Source organism: Coregonus clupeaformis, unplaced genomic scaffold, assembly GCF_020615455.1.
Source record: "Coregonus clupeaformis isolate EN_2021a unplaced genomic scaffold, ASM2061545v1 scaf0013, whole genome shotgun sequence".
In the NCBI taxonomy this organism is placed as follows: Eukaryota; Metazoa; Chordata; class Actinopteri; order Salmoniformes; family Salmonidae; genus Coregonus; species Coregonus clupeaformis.
In genome coordinates this window covers 486266-506841 of record NW_025533468.1, presented here as the reverse complement: position 1 = coordinate 506841, position 20576 = coordinate 486266, and the positions used below count along the sequence as shown (strand labels likewise).

The following is a 20576-nucleotide window of genomic DNA, read 5'->3' as shown; positions in this document are numbered from 1 at the left end:
CAAGCATACAATGGACTCCTCTGTGCTTTTCCTCTAAACACATTACCATGTACTAATACAGCAATGGAAGTTAGGGAACACTCATGAATGTTAGTTAAAATGAGATAAACACTTCAGAATGGGTTTATATTAAAACCGGTAAAACAACAGGAATGTTCTCATACAGGAACCGAAACCAGTTTTGCTTTCAATGACCTTTAACCTTGAGAGATTACTAATGTGACCCCAAAATGTTTTAGCTTTTACTTATTCACATAAACCGTTTTCAAAATGGTTGAGAAGAAGGGTATTTACGATCTGCATCGTCATCACAGATCACACACACATCACTCTCCAATGTGGTTTGTTTATGTGCAATCCCCTCGTGGGCAGATAGATGTGAAATTACCTCTGATCCCATTGTCTTTGATCCATACTGACGCATACGGCCTAGTGCTCTGAGATGTCCATATTTAGCCTGCTCTCAAACATACATCAACATTCTCTCTTCTTCCCATTGTAGGAAGGGCTTATAACCAATGTGGCTATTGCAGGAAATCTCCACATGCTCTCCTGAGACACTGTGTGAAACACTGCATTCTTATTTGAACGGCCCACGCGGTCTTAGAGGTCTGAGACAGACAGGGACCGCAGCAGTTACACAGTCACGTAACAATGTTCCGTGACAAGAAGAGTTCTACACACACACACACACACTGTGGCGGCAGGTAGCCTAGCGGTTAGAGCGTTTTGCCAGTAACTGAAAAGTCGCTAGTTTGAATCCCAGAGGCGACGAGGTGAAACATCTGTCTGTGCTCTTGAGCAAGGCACTTAACCCTAATTGCTCCAGGGTCACTGTTGATAATGGCAGACCTTGACCGTGATCCGACTCTCTGAGGGTGTCTCGGGGGAGTTGGAATATGCAAAAAGCACATGTTTTATAAGCGCACACCAAATTACACACACCCATCCACTTGGTGGAATTTAATTAGTGTGAATGGGAACATAGCAATATTGCACGTCCCTGGCAGTGGGAACCTGTTTGTGTTCCAGACAGCCATTACACATGGTGACACCTCCCATTAATGAAAAGTAATGGCTGTTTACATTCAATTCCTATAGAATTCACTGCCTTTTGAGAAGTGTAACTTCGTCAATAATTTTTTTGATTTCACCAAATTTGTAAATTTTCTCACAAAGAGCAAGAAGCATTTCATAACATGTTTTCAGATCTCGAGGTTAAATACAAAAATGACTATAGTAAGTGCCTATTAAGTGCCAAATAAAGTCACAGGGTTGACGATTTAATCTTAAATCAGACATAAATCCCCTTGTGACAGGGGAATGGAAGCTTGTTGTGTGCAACAGGGGTGGCAATTTAATGCAAGCTTCACAAAAAAATGTCAATTGTTAAAACATTTCTAGTCTGTATCTATGGGTATTCCGGGAAGCCTGGGGAAGTTCCATGGCAGAAATCAGCTAAAGAGGGGTCGGAACCCAGTGTAAATCAGTGATGCCTCGCAACACATCAAACCAATCAAATGCCTTGCTTGGGCGGAGCTCCAAAAGTGCTCTCCAGATTAGTGCCGTAGGAGCAACAGTGCGTGAGGACAAAAAAATTCAACAAAACTAGCACTGGTGACAAAACATTTTAGAACATTTGTGGCACGCTGCTTTTCACAGCATTTCTCTGTTATTTTGAGATGAGCTAAAGCTGCAGCAAGAGGGGAGAAATTGTCTACAATGCTGGCCATATCAATATTTTACATTTTGACGTTTCTGAAGTGTTATTTGGCTGTAAAGGCTAGCATGAGGGACAAGAAGTACATAGCCACAATGAGGTTTGTTTTGAGAAAAGTAAACTAACCTTGTAAGCTACCTAGGTATAACTAACTAGCTAGCTACTAGCTAGATCACTTTCTCTTACGATTATAAAGCCAACAAAATGTTAATAACAACAGCATATTATTGACCTAAAAGGTTAGGCTGTGTTGGCCCAGTCGCTAGCTTATCCAGGGTCAGTGATACATAGAGCTATGGGAACAACTGCAATAATTTTGCAAGCAACATTGCTAAAATGAATAAAATAAACCTGTAATGCTCATCTCCTGTAACCTAATTGTCATCTCCTTATTTTCATACTGTACCTAAATTACAAGGGTTGGATTTACACTAAACAATTGTACATGTCAGCACTTATAAAATCTGGTATATGGTTTGCCTCATATACATTGTCTACTGGTATCATTTTAAATTTAAGAACATATCTCAACATGTAAACAATGTGTGAGTTTAGCTGCTTCAGATGACCGATGCCCATAAGGCCAGTAATGCCATCATACTGTAGGCCTATGGCTGCATTGGCGATGCATGACATGATAAGCTGCAAAATGGATTCACATAGCTGATATACTGAGAGAGAGTGACAATCAAATAAAACCGATTGGAGATCTTACAACTAGACAAAAAGGAAATGTTCATTTGAGAGTACAACACAGAAACACAGACAGGATTGTGATATGTGATTAATCAACATTGACACTAGTTCATTTTGAATGATAGTTTAACAATTAAAACAAGTTTAAACACTACACTGTGGCAGGTAGGCTAGCGGTTAAAAGTGTTGTGCCAGTAACCCAAAGGTTGCTTGTTTGAATCCCTGAGCCGAGTATGTGAAAAATCTGTCGATGTGCCCTTGAGCAAGGTACTTAACCCTTTTTGCTCTTGTAAGTCGCTCTGGATAAGAGTGTCTGCTAAATTGCTAAAATGTAAGAATCAACACTTCATGACTTCAAAATGTACAAATAAGCTAACTCGTATGTAAAGATAAGTCAAAAAAACAATAGATAATTGAGTAGTAACAAGTAGGCTATTATTACTAAAGCATCATTTCAGGTAAACAAAAAAAACTCCATACCATCGGTGGCCAACCTTGCTCCACTGATCCCTGATATACTGGGTGAGCAGACTTCTATTCCAGCCCAGCAATAGCACACTTGATTATCAACTCATTAGATTTGATAAGTTTAATCGAGTGTGTTATTGCTGGACTGAAACAGAACCCTGCACACCCAGCAGACCTCCAGCAGGGTTGGCCTGATCCAATTGTAATAGGTTTATACACTGTGTGATGTTTAACTGTATTTTTTGTATACAACATTTGCTAACGTACAGTGCATTCGGAAAGTATTCAAACAGACTTTTTCCACATTTTGTTACGTTACAGCCTTATTCAATCTCATCAATCTATACACTATATCCCATAATGACAAAAAAAAAGCATTTTTATGCAAATGTCTTTAAAAAAGAAAAACATTTACATACAGTACCAGTCAAAAGTTTGGACACCTTCTCATTCAAGGGTTTTTCATTCTCTCAACCAGCTTCACCTGGAATGCTTTTTCAACAGTCTTGAAGGAGTTCCCACATATGCTGAGCACTTGTTGGCTGCTTTTCCTTCACTCTGCCGTCCGACACATCCCAAACCATCTCAATTGGGTTGAGATCGGGGGATTGTGGAGGCCAGGTCATCTGATGCAGCACTCCATCACTCTCCATCTTGGTAAAATAGCCCTTACACAGCCTGGAGTGTGTTGGGTCATTGTCCTGTTGAAAAACAAATGATAGTCCCACTAAGCCCAAACCAGATGGGATGGCGTATCGCTGCAGAATGCTGTGGTAGCCATGCTGGTTAAGTGTGCCTTGAATTTTAAATAAATCACAGACAGTGTCACCAGCAAAGCACCACAACACCTCCTCCACCATGCTTTACGGTGGGAACTACACATGCAGAGATCATCCGTTCACCCATCATCCGTTCACTCACAAAGACACGGCGGTTGGAACCAAATATCTCATATTTGGCCTCCAGACCAAAGGACACATTTCCACCGGTCTAATGTCCATTGCTCATGTTTCTTGGCCCAAGCAGGTCTCTTCTTCTTATTGGTGTCCTTTAGTAGTGGTTTCTTGCAGCAATTTGACCATGAAGGCCTGATTCACACAGTCCCCTCTGAACAGCTGCTGTTGAGATGTGTCTGTGACTTGAACTCTGTGAAGCATTTATTTGGGCTGCAATTTCTGAGGCTGGGAACTCTAATGAACTTATCCTCTGCAGCAGAGGTAAATCTGGGTCTTCCATTCCTGTGGTGGTCCTCATGAGAGCCTGTTTCATCATAGCGCTTCATGTTTTTTTTGCGACTGCACTTGAAGAAACGTTCAAAGTTCTTGAAATGTTCCGTATTGACTGACCTTCATGTCTTAAAGTAATGATGGACTGTAGTTTCTCTTTGCTTATTTGAGCTGTTCTTGCCATAATATGGACTTGGTCTTTTACCAAATAGGGCTATCTTCTGTATACTCCCCCTACCTTGTCACAACAACTGATTGGTTCAAACGCATTAAGAAGGAAAGAAATACCACAAATTAACTTTTAAGAAGGCACACCTGTTAATTGAAATGATTTCCAGGTGACTACCTCATGAAGCTGGCTGAGAGAATGCCAAGAGTGTGCAAAGCTGTCATCAAGGCAAAGGGTGGCTATTTGAAGAATCTCAAATATAAAAATATATTTTGATTTGTTTAACACTTTTTTGGTTACTACATGATTCCATGTGTTATTTCATAGTTTTGATGTCTTCACTATTATTCTACAATGTAAAAAATATGAGTAGGTGTGTCCAAACTTTTGACTGGTAGTGTAATTATTCAGACCCTTTATTCAGTACTTTGTTGAAACACCTTTGTCAGCGTTTACAGCCTCGAGTCTTCTTGGGTATGACGCTACAAGCTTGGCACACCTGTATTTGGGGACTTTCTCCCATTCTTCTCTGCAGATCCTCTCAAGCTCTGTCAGGTTGGATGGGGAGCATAGCTGCACACCTATTTTCAGGTCTCTCCAGAGATATTTACATTTACATTTGATCGGGTTCAAGTCTGGGCTCTGGCTGGGCCACTCAAGGACATTCAGAGACTTGTCCCGAAGCCACTCCTGAGTTGTCTTGGCTGTGTGCTTAGGGTCGTTGTCCTGTTGGAAGGTGAACCTTCACCCCAGTCTGAGCGCTCTGGAGCAGGTTTTCATCAAGGATCTCTCTGTACTTTGCTCCGTTCATCTTTCCCTCGATCTTGACTAGTCTCCCAGTCCATGCCGCTGAAAAACATCCCCACAGCATGATGCTGCCACCACCATGCTTCACCGTAGGGATGGTGCCTGGTTTCCTCCAGACGTGATTCTTGGCATTCAGGCCAAAGAGTTGCATCTTGGTTTCATCAGACCAGAGAATCTTGTTTCTCATGGTCTGAGAGTCTTTAGGTGCCTTTTGGCAAACTCCAAGCGGGCTGTCATGTGCCTTTTACTGAGGAGTGGCTTCCATCTGGCCACTCTACCATAAAGGCCTGATTGGTGGAGTGCTGCAGAGATGGTTGTCCTTCTGGAAGGTTCTCCCATCTCCACAGAGGAACTCTGGAGCTCTGTCAGAGTGATCATCGGGTCATCTCCCTGACCAAGACCCTTCTCCCCCGATTGCTCAGTTTTGCCAGCGGCCAGGTCTAGGAAGAGTCTTGGTGGTTCCAAACTTCTTCCATTTAAGAATGATGGAGGCCACTGTGTTATTGGCGACCTTCAATGCTGCAGAAATGTTTTGGTACCCTTCCCCAGATCTGTGTCTTGACACAATCCTGTCTCAGAGCTCTACGGACAATTCCTTCGACCTAGTTGGCTTGGTTTTTGCTCTGACATGCACTGTCAACTGTGGGACCTTATATAGACAGGTGTGTGCCTTTCCAAATCATGTCCAAACAATTGAATTTACCACAGGTGGATTCCAATCAAGTTGTAGAAACATCTCAAGGATGATCAATGGAAACAGGATGCACCTGAGCTCAATTTCGAGTCTCATAGCAAAGGGTCTGAATACTTATGTAAATAAGGTATTTCTGTTTTATTTTTAATACATTTGCAAAACATTCTAAATAACTGTTTTCACTTTGTCATTATGGGGTATTGTGTGTAGATTGATGAGGGAAATAAATTATTTAATCTATTTTAGAATAAGGCTGTAACGTTAAAAAAAGTCAAAGGGTCTGAATACTTTCCGAATGCACTGTAGGTAGGCGTACACATATAACGCATGGCATATAGGATATAACCTTAATCTTTTGGGACATTCATTGGGACCTCTCTCTCCATCTGCAACAGGCTTTCATAGCTTTCCATATCTGAGGACAGAAAAAAATCACAACGAAACAGGCTTCATTATACTCAAATTAGACCGCAATGAATATTACGTTGCTATTATTTCCCCTCTAGGGACTGGAACTGGATAATATTTTTTATAATGTCCTCCTACAAAATGACCTGCCCTATCCAGTAGCCTACACTGACTCTCACTTTACTGAAAGCTGGAGCTGCAATTTCACGCTCTTCCATGGCTGTTTTCTACAAATGCATTTGTAGACTGTGTTTTTAATTTACAATGATTACGTCAAGATAGCTAGCTAATAGGAAGTTAGCTAGCTGATGACATTTAGTTCACTTAGCTAAACCGTGTGTAAAGTTAGCTAGCAGCTCAGTTTAGTTAGCTTACAAAGTGGCCAACTGTAGCCAGCCAGCTAGCTAGCTAGCTAATAATACATAGTTTACATGTAAAAAATGTATTTACTTACTTAAATAGGTTCTCCCACTGCCTCTGATTTTTGGGTCCTTCCCAAAACAAAATAATGGGTAATCTTCACGATATTGTCGGTGATAGCAAAGCGCAGCCATGTGGACGAATGGAGACAAGGAAAAACGTGTGTTTATCACCAGAGTGGTTTAGAACGTGTTGTGACGTTTGACTTTACCAGCGTAATCCACTTTCAATTTCAATAAATATAAACCACACTTGGTAACTTCAAAACTAGCACTTAAAACTAGCATAGGCAACAACTAACCGGACGGAAAACAGTGACTGACGCACATAACACACAGCACCCCTTCTACGGGCGTGTGGGGGAGGGTTATTGAAACCCTCCCCCAATACAAAATACTCCAGACCTCCAAGGGAGGTGTGACAATGACGTGGAGGTAAGGCAACGTGAGACTAATCTATGGGTAATAATAGAGTTGACGGGTTATGCTCGATCCACACAGTTTTCCACCACAAAACACCAGAAATGGCCAAAAAGAGTAGAACCAGCTCACCTGCTTTTACAGTATGATTTGACTATTAGATGTTAAATGTTTCTTTTGAAAAATATATAAAAAGGAATAGTTTCACCATATTCAAATGAGAGTTTAGTTCACGTAACAGGGTTCACCTTAAAATAAGGGACGGACGTAAATTAATCACTAATCACATTCAATTAATAATCTTCAGAAATGACTTTGTCAAAACAACACAATAATAAAGGCTTTACAATGATGGTGAAAACTTTGGGGTTAAGTGGGTTAAAAATATTCCTAGAATCACAGAGGATGTAATTGTAAAGCAACTTTGGGTCCTTGAAAAGCGCTATAAAAGTCCCATATATTATTATTATTATTATTATTATTATTGTTATTGTTATTATTATCATCTAGCAGTATTCAACTGAAATCGTTTGCATGGATAGTTCAACAACATCTGTATGATAATTTTGGCACACATACTTAGGCATACATCTGGCACTTGCCATTTCACATGAAAAAACATTGCACACTATCATAAAAATCACTTAGCTAAAGTAAACAAACAAGAATAGCCTCTTTGGAGTTTCTGTATTGCCCATCCGAGTACAGAGTGCACAATTTCCAACCCTTAATCTTTACATTCCAGAAGTATCCAGACCAGCAGCAGAAAAGAACACTGTGCAGCCCAATAAAAGATGGGGAAAACAACACCTCCTCTATGTTCTAATACTAAAGGGCATCTAACTGCTGCCTTGTCATCTGCTAGATGAGTCTATATCCCAATAAATCACCAGGGTGTAACCGGTACTCTGGCTGCCACTGCACCACGTTTGAAGTGGCTCCTGGCTTGCAGTGGGTCCCGGCTGGAGCTGCCAGTCCTCCAGGGCTCAGTCAGTCTCAGTCCCTTATGGTTATGACTAAGGGGCCACACTGCCCGGCACATCGCCCGCCCAGTTCTCTTCCTTCTACCCAGCTCCCCTCACCTGGGCTAGGAGGGCTTTCCCCTCTCTCAGCGCTCTGCTGTACACACATACATACAGACACTTGTAGACACACACACACAGATGTTTCTAGACACAGAACCACACACACACAAACACACACAGCCTCTCGCCTGTAGACACTGGGGCACATGGATGAAAGGAGTTCTGTCTGTTTACAGTGTGTTCTGGCCACAATGCGTGCAGCGGCCTGATACCGCTCTGGGGACACGACACATGCCCGACACATGCATCCTGCTGGCAGAGTGTTCCCTCCGTTCTCTCCCTGAGCCTGTGAGACACACTTTCCTCTGTTTGTTTTGGTTCTCATTTGGCGTGGCATTGGCACGACCCTCTCATGCAGAGGAAAGCATGGCTGGTGGACCGGTGGAGAGCCACATGCTTTGTGGAGATGGTTTCAAACAAAGCACATGTGTTGTGAGTTGAAATGCTACCGTGGGAAAAGTTTGTTGAGTCAATTATCTATGTGGCCGTGCCATTTCCTGACAGCCAGTGTCCACCCATAAGTTATGAAATAAGTACTAAATGTACTGAAATGCCTAATATTTTTCACATCTCATGTTTATGCCTATAGTACTGTATACACATATCAGCGGTCAATAGACCCCTTTAATCACTGTGCTCTAACATAAAAACTGCAGTGATTTCACCCCCTCACCATCATCTTCATCACGCCTAGCTGATCAAATAAGATGTCCAATACTGCTCTCTAGTGGCAAGAATAAAGTAAATCATGTTGAAAGGATTTACAGTGAATTTCCCATTTACTTGCATTGACTCTGTCTAGAATCCCTGCCTATACTGTCCGTATTGTTGTTCTTCACTCTGATTGGTGTACCTCTCCTGTGTCATCTAGGTGATGGACAGTTCTATGCCTCTGATTGGTGAGCATGTGGAGGAGGACAGGCAGTTGATCACTGATCTAGTGATCAATAAGATGTGCAGTGTGCTGCTCGGTATCAACACACCACAGCCCAGCGCTGTGAAGGTAAATCTCTCTCACCTCCTCTCCAGAGTGTAACACTATTATGGATTTGAATTGATGTAGATTAGATCTCAAAAGTAATGAAGAATTGCTTCAAATAAGCCCTTGTGTAGGGAGTATATCAAACCAACCATGCACTATTACTGTCCATGTTCAATGCTTTTCATTTCACAGCCACAGACAACCCAGCCAAGAAGGGCCCAAGGTAAAGAGACCTCATCGACATCTTATCACCAGTTTGATTGCGGTTGTGGCGAATATGAATATTATGATAGTGTGGAGAAATACACATAGTAGTGCCTTGAGTCTGAGACGAAACATGAGTGTGTTGGCTCTGCAGGTGGGCATCGCTCTGTTTCTCCCTCCCAGTCAGCCCAGGGTTCTCCTCAGCGAGCCCGCTCAGCTAACACCTCTCCCAGCCAGGCCTTTCAGCCCGGACCCATCCCACCTCCCGCCGCCACCGGCCCCGGCTCCCAGAAACAACCTCCACAACTGAAGTAAGTCAACGCATCAAATCTGATGTTAACATGGGTGTGTAATACTAATACTAACTCAACAGAATAATATAATTAAGGCATGAGGGGGTTGTGGTATATGGCCAATATACCATGGCTGAGGGCTGTTCTTATGCATGACTCAACGCGGAGTCCCTGAATACAGCCCTTAGCCGTGGTATATTGGCCATATACCACAAACCCCCAAGGTGCCTTATTGCTATTATAAACTGGTTACCAACGTAATTAGAACAGTAAAAATAAATAATGTCATAGCCGTGGTATACGATCTGATGTACCACGGCTTTCAGCCAATCAGCATTCAGGGCTTGAACCACCCAGTTTATAATGTCATACAGTACCGTATATTGGCCATATACCACACCTCGGGCCTTATTGCTTAATTAGAATTGTAAAGAAATCTGTGCTAAGTACAAGATCTCTAGTGTCACGAACCGGCTCGTAAGAAATAGGGAAACAACGTGGAGATAAGGATTAACAAAATATGTTTATTAACTAAAGCAAACTATATACAATTAACAATGGTGTGTGTAGTCAGTAATCAGTAGTGTAAGTGAGTGGATGCGTGTGATAAGAGGAGTGTTGAAAGGTGCCAAAGCAAATAAACAATACAGCCACAAAAATGCCACAACCAAAACCTATAAAACCGGGGACCACCAAGGACCCCGGAACACCACACCAACCAGACATACATAAACACAAACAAAATACTGCCCTGGTTAGCCCTATCCCACTGCCCCAGCCAACCTCGTCCTCCCCAGACCTCAGCAACCTTTGCGCACAGGAAGCAACTTTTAAGAGGAAAGAAGAAACGTGAACAGCAGGAAACAGAAAACAGGAGCAACAGAACACAAAATATACAAAATAAACAGTCAGTCACGTGGACGATATGCATACGCTCAGGGACCACGCGTATGAGAAAACGCGTGTCCACCGATCAATAGGACCAGATTCGTTCAGGACCAGGGCGCATGAGAGAGCGGATCAGCAACAACATTATCAGTCCCTCTGATGTGCCGCACATCGAGATGGAAGGCCTGTAAAAACAAACACCATCTCATTATCCTCTGGTTGGGACACATCACAGACCTCAAGAAGGTGAGAGGGTTATGGTCGGTGTAGACCACAATAGGTACTACACCCGACCTACACCTCAAAGTGTTGTAGCGCCCATATGAGTGCTAGCGCTTATTTTTCCGCCACAGAGTAGTTCAACTGATAACGGTTACATTTCTTGGAAAATAAACTAACAGGCCTCTCAACACCGGACACATCTGCTTGCAGCAGGACTGCACCTGCCCCCACGTGACTCGCATCCACCTGCAAGGAGAATGACAAATCCATGCAAGGAGCAGCCAGCACCGGAGTTGAGGCAAGCAACCTCTTTGCAGCCTCAAAAGCCTGTTGACAGAGAGGAGACCAGATGTATACCGCTTTCAGGGGAGCGACTACGGTAGAGAAGTTCCTACAGAAACTACGGTAATAACCAATCATTCCCAAGAAAAGCATCAATTCCTTTTTAGTAGTTGGCGGTGGAAAAGCATCAATAGCGATCACTTTAGCCCGAACAGGACACACTTCACCCTGCCCAACCACCTTACCAAGGTACGTAACGGTCGCCTGAGCAAATTCGCACTAAGCCAGATTGATAGTGAGGCAACCTGCCGCCAAGCGGTCGAACAAGGCTTGAATACAGGACAGATGCTCCTCCCAAGTATCTGCATAAACCAATACATCGTCCAGATAAACAGCGCACCAGACCAGACCGGAGACAACCCTATTCATAAGGTGTAGAAAAGTGGCAGGTGCGTTACGCAAGCCGAAACTCATAACCAAATACGAGTACTGACCAGAGGGTGTAATAAAGGCAGAGATTTCACATGCCCTACTGGTCAGTGGCACCTGCCAATAGCCCTTTAACAGGTCAAACTTGCTCACAAACATAGCTGGTCCGACCTGATCAACGCAGTCATCCATCCGAGGAAATGAATCTGTCTTAGTGGCACTGTTTACCTTACGGTAGTCCGTACAAAATCTGTTTGTCCCATCCGATTTACTGACCAAGATACAGGGAGAAGCCCAGCTAGAGAAAGGTTCTGCAATATCGCTCTCCAGAATGTACCTTCTCAGCACCCAGACAACGCCGTTTCTCTGAAGAAACTCTATAGAACCGCTGACGGATGGGGTCAGCATCCCCAACGTCAATATCACGTTCTATTAAGTTTGTACGAGTAGGTGTATCAGAAAACAAAACTGGAAAACTCTGAATCAGACCAACCAACTCGTCTCGCCTATCAACAGGTAGATGAGTGAGAAGGCTATCCAAAACATCCAGTGTCTCTGAATTTTGAAATCTACCCTGCAGTACGCAATCATCAGGACCAGGGACATCATCCTCACCATGCATGGACCTAGCATGACAAAAAGAAGAACCAAGCGATGTAACAGTACAGGCCAAAATAACAGGTTTACTGTCCTCTGCGGACACACTCTTCGGCCCCAGAGGAACGTGCGTAATGGGGTTTTAACAGATTTACATGGCACAGTTGGTGCGCTTTCCTTCGTTCCCAGAGTGGCAACTAGATAGTTTGCTCAGTGCACTGGCGCACAACCATATATGGACCTTGAAGCTTGGCGTGAAAAGGAGACCCAACAATTGGCAGCAGAGCAAGAACCTGGTCATCTGGACTAAAGTGACGAGACTCAGCTCGTTGATCAAATATGCCCTTCATCCTCCCTTGTGAAGATGATAGCTTCTCTTCAGCAGCGTACAGGTGTCGCCGGAAATCACATACATAAGATAAGACTGAGGTGGTTCAGGAGACTTCCAGTCATCCTGGAGCACCGCTAGAAGTCCACGAACACTATGTCCGAACACTAGGTCATTTGGACTGAAACCCGTGCTCTCCTGTGAAACCTCCCTGGCGGCTAACAGTAACCAAGGCAACCCCTCCTCCCAATCCTTACCCAGCTCCATACAATAAGCTAACAAAGACATAAGTGTTTTGTTAGACAAAGACAAATTATGTTTAATATGGAGCTGTTGGAGAACCTGACCAAACAGATTAGAGGTGAAATTAGAACCTTGATCACTGAATGACCTTAGGGATTCCAAACAGTGAGAAACTGAGTCAAAGCCTTTAGCACAGACTTAGTCGGGATCGAGAGGATATGCAGCAGGATACCTAGTGGTCTGACACGTCACAGTGAACAGGTAACTACTACCATTCTTAGAGCGAGGCAGAGGGCCAACACAGTCAATCAGATACTCAAAAGGTTGGCTGAGTACGGGAATAGGAAACAGCGGTACCGGATTAATAGCTTGAATAGGTTTATCCGTTAATTGACAGGTGTGACAGGTTTTGATGAACGCAGAAACATCCCTCTTTAACCTAGGCCAAAATAAATGTCTCAGTATGCGATTGTAGGTTGTCACGCCCAGATGTCCAGCAACATCATCGTGGGAAGTTTTCAGCACCAACTCATGAAGCTTAACTGGTACCACAACCGGATTAATTACCTCCCCCACAAAACTACTACCATGAGGCACCCATTTTCTCATCAGGACATCATCCTGGAGAAAATAGCCATGGGCGACAATGTGGGGTCAGCCCGTTGCTCTTTGATTAGATCAGAACGGGGCACAGATAATGGGATAACAGGGAAAATAGTGACATTTCTTTGTACCATCATCATTAACCGGCGCTGTGACCAGGTCGCCACGGCTCATGGAATGCGTCACCGCGCATGCAGAGAACACCTCTGGGAAACTCTGCGCGCTGGCGGATTCCACCCAAGCCATGAATGTGCCCCCGAGACAACTGCTCCGTCCACCACACAAAAAGAACAAACAAAATAACCATGCCCAACATATTACAAAGTGGAACACGTCGCTAAGCCTAATAGGGGAAAAGAAAGGCTATAACTCCGGGTAGCAAATAGCACTACCCTACCCAAATCTCCCACTGAGGTACACAGCCGATTGTACTAACCTCTTCGGACCGATGTCCCAACAGCGAGTAGAGCAAGAGTTTCCAGCCTGGGCAGGGGCCTGGAAACTAACCAGTGTCCTCTCTCCAACGCAGCACACAAATATCCACCGCAGTGGCTAGTTTAACAAAAAAAAGGCAACCAACACTGGGCCTACCAAACATCACAACTTTAAAAAACTGTACCAAAAGATGCAAACTAAGCACCTAAAGAATTTATCGAACACTAACTCCACGTTTTCTCCCAAACAAAATACTCATACCAGTTAGCCAAACACTAGTATTAGGCCTACTGCATATTTTACCAGGCAACGCACCGTTTGATAATGTCACTGGACAACCAAAATCACTGATACGTCTCTAAGGCACTATACCAAACAATTATAAGACTATGCAGGGAATACCAACCAAAGCGCATCCCGTAACATTAACCCATCATAATGCAACAAAATACTATACGCCAAAATGTCTAGGAACCAACCTTATGACGATGATCCCGGACAAGCCCCCACTTGTCACGAACCGGCTCATAGCCGGTGGAGATAAGGAATAACAAAATATATTTATTAACTAAAGCAAACTGTATACAATTAACAGAAATACTCTATTATAATATCTGACACGCCCACTTTTGTTCCTGTTTAACAGCTGTTAATAAATGGCCTGCATTTACAGGATGCTCAGCTCCAGCCACCTCTTCAGATATTAATATGTGATAAAAGTGAAACTACCTCTTGAGTTTTGATTCTCTCGTAACTCCTCCCTAGTTCAACGTGGATTGGCTGTACATGGCAAAGGGGTTGTCGGTTGGGCAATTTGCAACAAGATTTCTCCACAACCTTTGCCCAGTTTACCTCCTGACTCAGATACATTTCTAAGGTTTGACTGTATTTCTGTCCAAGCAGACAGTCATTGGCTTGGCTACAATAAACATTAACAAGTATCTTCTAAGATTAAGCTCCTTTGTTAAAATCTTGTTGGGCTTAGAGAGCAACGTGCACTAGTTTATTCCCTGTTGTGTGTGCTGTTGGCCAGCCTCTTTTGATCAAACTGTGCAGTAGCAAAGTTGGCAGAATATGATCCCCTCGGCCCTCTTCACACATGCACACGCAAGCATGCATGAATGCACACAAACAGACACACACATACATCCACCATCTCCATGTTGCATGCCCCTCAGGCCTCAGCCTCACTCTCACATTCACTCTCACGCCCCTTGCAGCAAATCCCAGTCGCTCACCAACACCTTCACTGAGACCCTGAAAGGGAACACCACGGACGACGAGGCCAAGGCAGAGACCATCCGCAGCCTCCGGCAGTCCTTCGCCAGTCTCTTCTCCGACTAACTTCAACAGACTCCTCATATCCATCAGCCTACTGTCAGCCATTAGCCATCGGCCTCCAGGAGAGCTCCAAGGTACTAATCTGTTACAGAGCGCGCTCAGTCAACCCACAGAGCGGAAGCTTCTTGTCCACCACTTCCTACTTCCTGTTCTTATTCATAAATGGCAGGTCCACCTCTCAGAATCATCTGTCAAATAAAAAAAATACTAAATTAGGCTATAGTTCATGTTGTACTGCGTGGTTGGTGTAGTTGAGATGTCGGTTTGCATTCTATTTGTTATTTCATCAAATGTTCATTTGATTCATTATTTCGTTTTGGTCATATTTGTGTTTATCATCTTCAAGGATGTTGATATACTTTGGGAGATAAAGGCAATATTACAGTATTTAGAAATGACCAATAATAGTGTATGGGCTAGGTTCACCAGCAATGCTTAGCATCTTGCCAGTCTCATTTCATAGAAATACTATTGCCATGTCTTGTAGACCCATACATGTTGATTGGCTGATATAGTAACTATATAATGATTTGTAATTTTGGCCTTTGATTACAGAAGTATTTTTGATTAAAATTAATTGTATTAGGTCAAGATAGTTTAGGCTATATACTGTGCCTGTCAATTTGCAATTTTACAAGGCGGAAATATTATTCTAAGTCTTCCATCACAGACAATTCTCCCCTACATTCTAAGCATTTATGAACTATCCAATGTAAATAGCACTGACTTTTTTTATTTTATATTGGGCATTTGATTTACTACTACTCCCTTGCTGTGTGTTGAAAATATGTACATAACACAGAGAAGAAGTGCTGACATCTTTGCTTCAATGGTTATAAGATCAGTTACCTTTAATTCTGTACATACTGTAAGGTTGAAAATACTCCTGGGAGAATTACATTTACTTTTGATCCTTGGGTTTTGAATTTTGAAGCATTGTCGACCTAAGAATAGACATGATTTGCAGTGTTTATCTGTCTATAGCTTACATCCACTTCAGGAAATGACAAAGTTGTCTTGTAACCTAATACTCAGCTACCACATATGCACAGATTCTATCTACGGTAACGATACTATCTGATGTTAGCTTAGTGTCCATATTATTCCCCCCCCGTACGGTTATCTCATTATAATAGAGAAGGACAGACTAATCACATGACTGGCTAGTTTGTTCTTTTGACTTAAGTGCAAACATTTTAAGTCTCTGCGCCCAAATGGATTTTCTGTTTAGGGTTACATTTTTGACTGGTATGAAAAATGGCAATTCTATTTCATGGATTGAATATTGTCCCCATACTTTCTTTTTAGTAATTGCACTTCAAGTCGCACTATCAGCAATATGGGTGAAATTAAACTTGCTCTCCAACTTGATTTAAATACATTTTTAAATAGTTATTAAGTTTGTCTTTTCACTTTCAAACTGTATTTATTGTCCTGAACATATATGCCAATCATAGTAAGGTATTATTATCAAAATGGACCAAATTATGTGTTTGTATGGTAAAACCTCTATGTTTGAATTATTTTCTCTGTTGTTGATGTGAAATGTTTCTACAATTCAAAGTACCGAATACTATGAAAAGCCATAACAAAACCATGATTTACTGAAAATGTTTTTTTGTTTTTACAATATGGTCATGATGTTATTGATAAATCAAAATGTTTACTCATTATCACTGTGAATGTTAGTTATGCTCTAAGGATTCAATCATTTTGCTTCTACTAGTGTTGATTTATAGTGTACATGGGTATAATGCTGTAAGCTAGTGAATGCCACACCTCCATATTTGGATGGCACACATCCATAGTAATTTATTTACTCATTTGTTAATTGACAATTTCAGTAAGCAAATAATGTTAATGTACTGAAGAAATGCAGAATTGAGTGGTGATGAGGTCATCTGGTAACTACCTCAGTTCCAGCAAGCTGTGCTGCTAGTAGTAGTTACCACTAATACTCTGAAGTGGGTGGAATTAAGACAAAAAAATGGAATGGCTTTCATTTGACCTAATCTGTATGTCTGCATGTATTCCTACAATTGTAATCCTAACATTCATACAGTAAATTGGATGTACTGTACTGTCTCTCAAGTAGTTATTCCCTGTGAGTAAAAGGCAATACACCCATAGATGAGTATATTATCTACGGTCAATAACTAAATGAATATGACATGGTTTTCATATCATGATCCCCATTTACATGTCATTGCGATGGAGAATTAACGGCAATAGCCCTTAAAAATATGTATGTTTATTAAAGTGTGCACTATGCCATTCAACAGATGCTCAGAAGCCATCTACACTTCCGTTGAATAGCCACCCTCCTCTCTTATTTTCCCAATCTAACAGAACCTGCTGTCATATGTCCTCTTATGATGAGCATCTGCTGGAAGGCATTGTGTGCCCTCATGTGTATTAATGATATAAGTGTGGCATGAAAACTGACCCCTGGTGTGCCTCTGGTGTAACGATATTGTCATGTAAATAATTGTTATTGTCTGGCTGCTTATAATGTATGAAGTGTGTGATGCATAATGTGTGTTACTGTTATTAATGCAAGTCATTTTAACATTGTTTTGTTCTTTTGTTCAGTTTTTATTAAAAGTGACATATTTTATTACACTTAATGGTAAGTATTAAATTTTTCTAGGTAGCGATGATTATAAACCCCCATTATACAACCATGTAATATCCCATTCTTCATCTCAGGTACTGTAGAATGCATATCATCATGTCCCCATTGTCTTTGTCATAAGAAATACCCTGACACGGGATCTTTAGGATGTGAAACTCATAGAACACAGAGGATTTACAAGGTGAGTGGCCACAAACCAATTTACGACAACATTGGAATTATTGGCACTTTCCGTTGTCTCTGACTGTCACTTTCTATTTAAAGCATACAACTTTATTAACTACCACCAACCCTCTTTCTGTTACTGAAGTCCCATTTGAAGCAGTTTCAAAGATTTCAGTGCGGGTGTCTGATCACAGACAAGTCTTCTTCATTTAAGGCTGTTACAGTGAGTCCTCTGACTTCCCTTCAAAGCACACAACTCTCAGGAGATTTATTAATAATCCCCAAATTCCTTCAACTCAGTTTAGTAATTTATTTGAGTTGGCGTGAGGTCTGGGTCTAGGAGTAGGGCATGGTTAGGAAACTCTGTTCCTGGTGCCGGAGGTACTGCAGGATTTTATCCCAACTAGGCACCACACTGAGCTACTTAGTTAATTGATCAGGGCCCAATTTCCCAAAAGTATCTTGAGGCTAAATTCATATTAGAACCATAGGATACTCTGGTTCTAACGATAGCCTTAAGCTGCTTTTGGGAAACCGGGCCCAGTTCAGTGATTGCCTAAATTAAAACCCACCTGGTCTTCCAGGTCGGTTAAATAAATAAAAAATGAAGTGCCTGCGGCACTCCAGGACCAGGGTTGCCTATCCCTGGAGTAGGGGATTGGCAACAGCCTGGGCCCATTCCAGAACAAATAGTTTTCTGGATTCCTTACTTTCCTATGATCTGGATGGTTAAGAGGTGAGTAAGTGAGTGATAAAGTTAATGTCTCTCAGGCGAGTATTCCGTGACAGATCTAAAGCTCTTGATCCACAGGTTAATTTAAGATGAGGATTAAAAACAGGCTTAAAAACCTGCATACCTGTACATATCAGCTGAGTAACATTAGACATTAACTATAAGGAGTTTTGTTTTTAGTCAAAGCACTCGTTTCAGTGCACTCCATATAATGAAAATGACCTCTTGCCCCTCAGGTGCAGGTGACTAGTGTGAGGTGGCATATATGAATATAGGTGCTGAAAGAACCCATACCATTGTTTCACCCTCATAGCTGTGGGATGTGTAGAAATTATAACTGCATCCTCACTGTCCAATTCTGAGTTTTAGGGTGCCAGGGTGTAGACAAAGGGACTGCCTGTGTATGTCACTCATAAGTAAATTGTCATTAGAGGTGATGACATAAGGCCACAGAGTTATTTGACTGGCCTCTGCAAGTCATATTTAAAGGTGTATATGGTATTCTTTATAAAAAGACCTCTGATGGAATGTTGATCTTTGCATTCACCCATAATGAAAAAAAGTGCAAGGGGACAACAAAAAAAAAGAAAGTGTAGGAAAATCTTGTAAAATTCACAAAGGCAAGACAAATTAGGTATTTTCCAGGTTTGTTACATAATGCTTGTAATTATTTATTCACCAGCAACATTAAACAAACATTTCAGTTTCACCATTGTGTAAAAGCAGTGGTGGAAAAAGTACTCAATTGTCATACTTGAGTAACAGTAAAGATACTTTACTTATATTAATAGAAAATGAATCAAATAAAAGTGAAAGTCACACCGTAAAACACTACTTGAGTAAAAGTCAAAGTATCTGGTTTTAAATGTACTTAAGTACAGTGGTCGAAAAAGTACTCAACTCTCATCTTGATTAAAAGTAAATGCTATATATCAAATTCCTTATATTAAGCAAAGCAGACCGCACAATTTTCATGTTTTTTTAATTTACGGACAGCCAGGGGCAAACTCCAACATTCAGACAGTTTACAAACACAGTATTTGTGTTTAGTGAGCCCGCCAGATCAGAGGCAGTAGGGATGACAACGTGTTACATTGATAGGTGTGTGCAGGGTTCTACACTTTTTCCACTGGTGGCACTGGTGCTGCTACCAACTTTTTCAGTTGGTGGCACCAGCACATGATTTGGTCAAACCAAATGTTTTATATATTTGTTTTAATAATTGATAATGACCTGGCCTGTGTCCCCTAATGTACCTGCATTCCATACAGAACCAGTCTAATAATAACTAGCCATCTCTTAAATTATCATGCCCTTGTGTTCTTACATTGATTTGGATAAATGTACTGTAACAGCAAAGAAAAGAGTCTTAAAATAAAGTGCAAAATGTATTTATTGCAGATTTCGAAGTGCCATGTGTTCTATTTTGCAAAAATCCTCTAGAGGGCAGAATTTGAAAAAACTATACTTGATACCAACATGATACCACAGCAACAACTAAAATAAAGAGGGGAGACGGACTTGTCAGGTTTTTGCACTCAAAACAAACTTTTTTAAATAGAAAACAACTAAATTGGATGTTCCAAATCCACAACAATGCTTAAACCACATCAGGGGAATTTATTTTGTGTACCCTTTCATTCAGGTGTGCACCAGCCAGACAGTTGTGTATGGCTAGTTGTGTTTCTACAGCCCACTTGTGATGGAGTTTTCAAAACAAATGGCCACTGGATTGATGCAAATAATAATGATTCTGCCAGGTTGGCATAGGCTACTTTGTAGTTACCTTTAATTGGCCTTTCCATCTACCTGAAAACGGTAAGGCCGTCATTAGCATCGCTAACGGCTACACAAAGTGGTAGGCTACACACAGAGCCTAGCACACAGCAGGTACATTCAAGGACTTTTTCAAGCACTTAATTGTAATTTTCAAGGACCTACATTTTATATGTAATCGTTGTAATGGCCTATAGGGGGGAAAAAACTCCCACCAAAATGTATGCAAAAAAGTAAGTCTATGCATTACTACTTTAAGAATAATGCATGTTTTAATAGACCTACCCAATGGCATTATGCATTGACAT

The 20576-nt window shown here is 41.7% G+C and overlaps 1 protein-coding gene across 2 annotated transcripts in view; it reads left to right on the top strand.

Moving 5' to 3' along the window:
- LOC121546266 (synapsin-3) overlaps positions 1–17581 on the top strand; it is a 139137-nt gene extending 121556 nt beyond the window's left edge. Inside the window, exons 11-14 of one of the 2 annotated variants that reach the window (XM_041857433.2) lie at positions 8984–9115; positions 9287–9317; positions 9453–9609; positions 14839–17581. In XM_041857433.2, the coding sequence (XP_041713367.1) occupies positions 8984–9115; positions 9287–9317; positions 9453–9609; positions 14839–14962 (444 nt within the window). In that variant the 3' untranslated portion in view covers positions 14963–17581. The remainder of the gene's footprint in view (positions 1–8983; positions 9116–9286; positions 9318–9452; positions 9610–14838) is intronic. The other variant, XM_041857434.2, reaches the window with a different exon arrangement.
- The last annotated feature ends 2995 nt before the right edge of the window (positions 17582–20576 follow it).